Source organism: Trypanosoma equiperdum (assembly GCF_001457755.1).
Source record: "Trypanosoma equiperdum strain OVI genome assembly, contig: ctg_315, whole genome shotgun sequence".
In the NCBI taxonomy this organism is placed as follows: Eukaryota; Euglenozoa; class Kinetoplastea; order Trypanosomatida; family Trypanosomatidae; genus Trypanosoma; species Trypanosoma equiperdum.
In genome coordinates this window covers 1-3,572 of record NW_027124216.1, presented here as the reverse complement: position 1 = coordinate 3,572, position 3,572 = coordinate 1, and the positions used below count along the sequence as shown (strand labels likewise).

General features: G+C 53.3%; 1 pseudogene across 1 annotated transcript; it reads left to right on the top strand.

Annotated features, from left to right (window-relative positions):
- Nucleotides 1-1,294: 1,294 nt before the first annotated feature.
- Nucleotides 1,295-2,986, top strand: TEOVI_000121500:pseudogene (annotated as a pseudogene). Its single transcript has one exon. A coding segment is annotated over exon 1 (1,692 nt).
- The last annotated feature ends 586 nt before the right edge of the window (nucleotides 2,987-3,572 follow it).

The following is a 3,572-nucleotide window of genomic DNA, read 5'->3' as shown; positions in this document are numbered from 1 at the left end:
CAGGTATCCGTGTGGTCTATGGCCCGTGCCCTGAACGCCTCCATTCCTCCACTTGCAGATTGCTTTTCTTCCACTTGTATATATATGTATATATCTTCATCCATTAAATTCTCTGCTACCGTTTAAGTTTGGGTTGAGGCGAAAATGCCTTGGAGGCGAGGTGTGGAAATCATCCAGGCAAAGGGTTATACGGGGTTACCTTCCAGCGTGTCTGCCATCAGTGATCTGGGTAGTGAAGCGCGGGTTGCTGGTGTGTGTCCCCCGTTTCGTTACTGAATACGTCATGTCAGTCTTTCGGGGTTACGCAGCGTGTAGGAGGTAGGGGAGGAAGGCAACCCATAATGCACATGCGAAGAAGGTGAAGTGGTGTGGGAACATGTGTGCCGGCAAATGTCGTCAAGGGGCAAAATATTACAGGCATCGCCCACGGTCGATGAGACGCAAACTGGACCTTCAGTGTATGGGGAAAGTGATTACAAAGTGGCTCATGGGCATCGATAGCTTGCTCGGAAGCACGGGTCACGGATGGTGGCGTGTGTTCAGTTTGTCTCGAAACCGTGCGGTGCGGTGAGTGCGGACTTTACTGCACATGCCGTAAGTACTGATACTCTCCTCAGTTCGCGTTCCTCTCCCCTACCAAATCCCTTCCCCCTTTTGTCTCCACACGAACATAGTTTACTCGGTTAAACAGAAGACCATGTGCGTTGGCACCCGTGCTGCTGGTTTTGGCGGCAGTGCCGCAGACACATCCATCGTAGTCGGTCCAGCACGGAGGAGATCCTACTGCGGCCGCGCCCTTGTTGGAGCGGCGCCGTTGCCAGTCTTACTGCTTCTGTTGCTGTCGGTAATGTGTGTGAAAGCCGATATAGAGATCGAGGTTTTCTCTCTATTGCACCATCAGAAGATAGAGAAAAGGTTCGTTGAAGCGGTTAACGCTGGCTTCAACGCTTCCATGACCTCGCGCCGGTGGAAGACGGCACCCAGTGTGCACATCAAAGTCATGCATCCATTTACGCCCAGCGCGTCACCTGTTAGTGGCTTCCAACAGGCTGTGGAACGCAACAGGGGCAAACTCTTCGTTGTAGTTGGACCCCTGGGCGATTTCGGCACCGTCTCGTCGCTCATTACACTACTGGCAGAACAGGATGTGGTCGCCTTCGCGCCCCTAACTGGATCAAGTGGGGGTCGTGGGTGGAACCCTAATCTATACTTCACGCGTGCTTCTCCATCCGCAGAGCTACTGGCGCTCATCCGATACGCGTTGGGCCGGCTACGTACAATTCGATTGGGTTTCATGTACCTTCACAATGTCTTCTTCGGGGTGGAGGAATATGACGTCGCCCAGCGCATATTGCGTCGCATGGGTTATGGATTTTGCGGTGTTTTCACTTTAAGTAGCTCACTGACCGGGGTTGCGAGCACCAGACACTTCGATTCCGCTTGGAATACGTTTGTGGAAAGTCGTCCACAGGCTGTGATTGTGTTCGCTCCCCCCGTGGGGGATACGGCAAGGTTCATACGAAACCTGGTTGCTGACAGTCGCACGAGAAGTGCGTACGTGCTTGTTCCGTCGATGCTTCAGTTTGCCATTGAGAACATGTGGCGCGAGGCGCTGGCCTTTGCCGATAGCCCATTTGTGGATGGGCAAGTTGTGGTAACGGGAACCAACCCACTTGCAAGGGACACACAGTATCACGCTATCCGACGGTTTCAGAGAGACGTGAGGTCGTATCTAAAATCGAACCCGGGTGTAACGGTCTTCAATGCCTCGAGCAATTTCGATCACGATGACATAGATGGGCAGTTGTTGGTTTATGGATGGATCACTGGTGAGGTGTTAGCTCAGGCGTTGAGCGTGCCCGAGCGTCTGACTGACAGAAAAACATTTATGCAATCGTTGTATGACCAGCGGCGATACGTAATTGATGACCTTGTGATTGGAGACTATGGTGGTGAGTGCGCTGGTTGGGCAGCCGGTCAGGGAGCAATGTGCTGGTGCAACCAGGGGGGGAACACGGTGCACGTAAGGGTGATCGGTAGAGGCTACCGGCTGCTGGATGCACCCGATGGAATTATGATGTTTGACTCTTCTCACTGCTACCCTAGCGAGGTCGAAATGCAGGCTCCGTTCAATGGTGTGTCTGTTCTGATACCGGATAGACCAACCGCATTGCATGCTGCTGTAGAAATGGAAGAGGGCGCCTCTCTACTCGAAGTGAGGGAGCACAACCAAGACAGCAGGCTGTTTTTCGACACCATCGTCTCGCCTTTCAGCGGAGCCGCCGAGGAGTTGCAGCGGGAGTGGTCCACGAAGATCACCACGGCTGTGCTGGGTGTTGTGGATGAAGCAATGCTAAAAACACCCGGTGTCGCGTTCATTGACCCGGTGCCGCTCGCGCCGCGACTGAACAAAATGGAAAGGAATGTTATTCATCTCTCGCCAACCCTGGAACAGCAATTTTATGTGTGCACGTCGTATCTTTCGAGGAACGACAAAAAACGTCTGCATATCGTTATCCGCAGTATCGATGCGGCCGCAATCGAGGATGTTCTGAAGAAAACCCTTGCGACGTTCAGTGTGGAACCGCAGTCAGTGGTAGTGCTGGACGGCAACGCCACGGTAGAGGGCCACCTGCCTGACAGTGGGGATGTTTACGTCATCGGCCTCACGGCAGCTGATCCCGTAGTGATTGCGGCCCATCTCAATAGTCATGATAGTGCTCGTGTGTTCGTTCCATTTTTCGATGTAGTACTGCTTCATGAAGAATTTTTTAACGCGTTCGAAGGCGTCTCGAGTGCTGATCGCGTCCTCTTCGCCACTAACCTACCACATTGGGCGGACGAGATCACAGCGTCAGAGGTTGTACAGAAATTCTACACAGCGGAAAGAAATGCATCACGGCGAACGCCGCTCTCGCTTCTAGGATTTGCCACAGCGTATTTCATGCGGGTTATTATTTCCCCGATGAAGGCTATGAACGCAACTGCGCTTGTTGACTCCATTTTTGCTCAATCTGTAGTCAACGTCGGTGAGATGCGCTACGGCCCCTTCGCCGATGACGGTTGTTTTCTGAAAGGAGTGCCGCGTTTGACAGGTTGTGCCGTTAACTATGGCGCAACGCAGATATCCGTGTGGTCTATGGCCCGTGCTCTCAACGCCTCCATTCCTCCACTTACAAATCCCATGACACCGTCAATGAGGTACTTGGACCCGGACGCCGGTAAACTTTCACGGGGACAACTTGCTGGCGTAATCGCCAGTTCCATTCTCGTCGCACTGCTTCTTGTGGCTCTGACTACGGTGCTGCTGCATGTCTCGCGACACAACACCCGTGATAACAACAGCGCGCCAAAGGAACCCACAGAGCCTGTGACAATTGTTTTCACAGATATTGAAAGCAGCACGGCACAGTGGGCTGCCCACCCCGATGTCATGGCTGATGCTGTCGCCACACACCACAAGTTGATCCGCGCGCTGATCTCCCAGTACGAGTGTTACGAGGTGAAGACCGTTGGGGACTCGTTCATGATCGCGAGCCGAAGTGCGTTTATGGCGGTGCAACTTGTGCGGG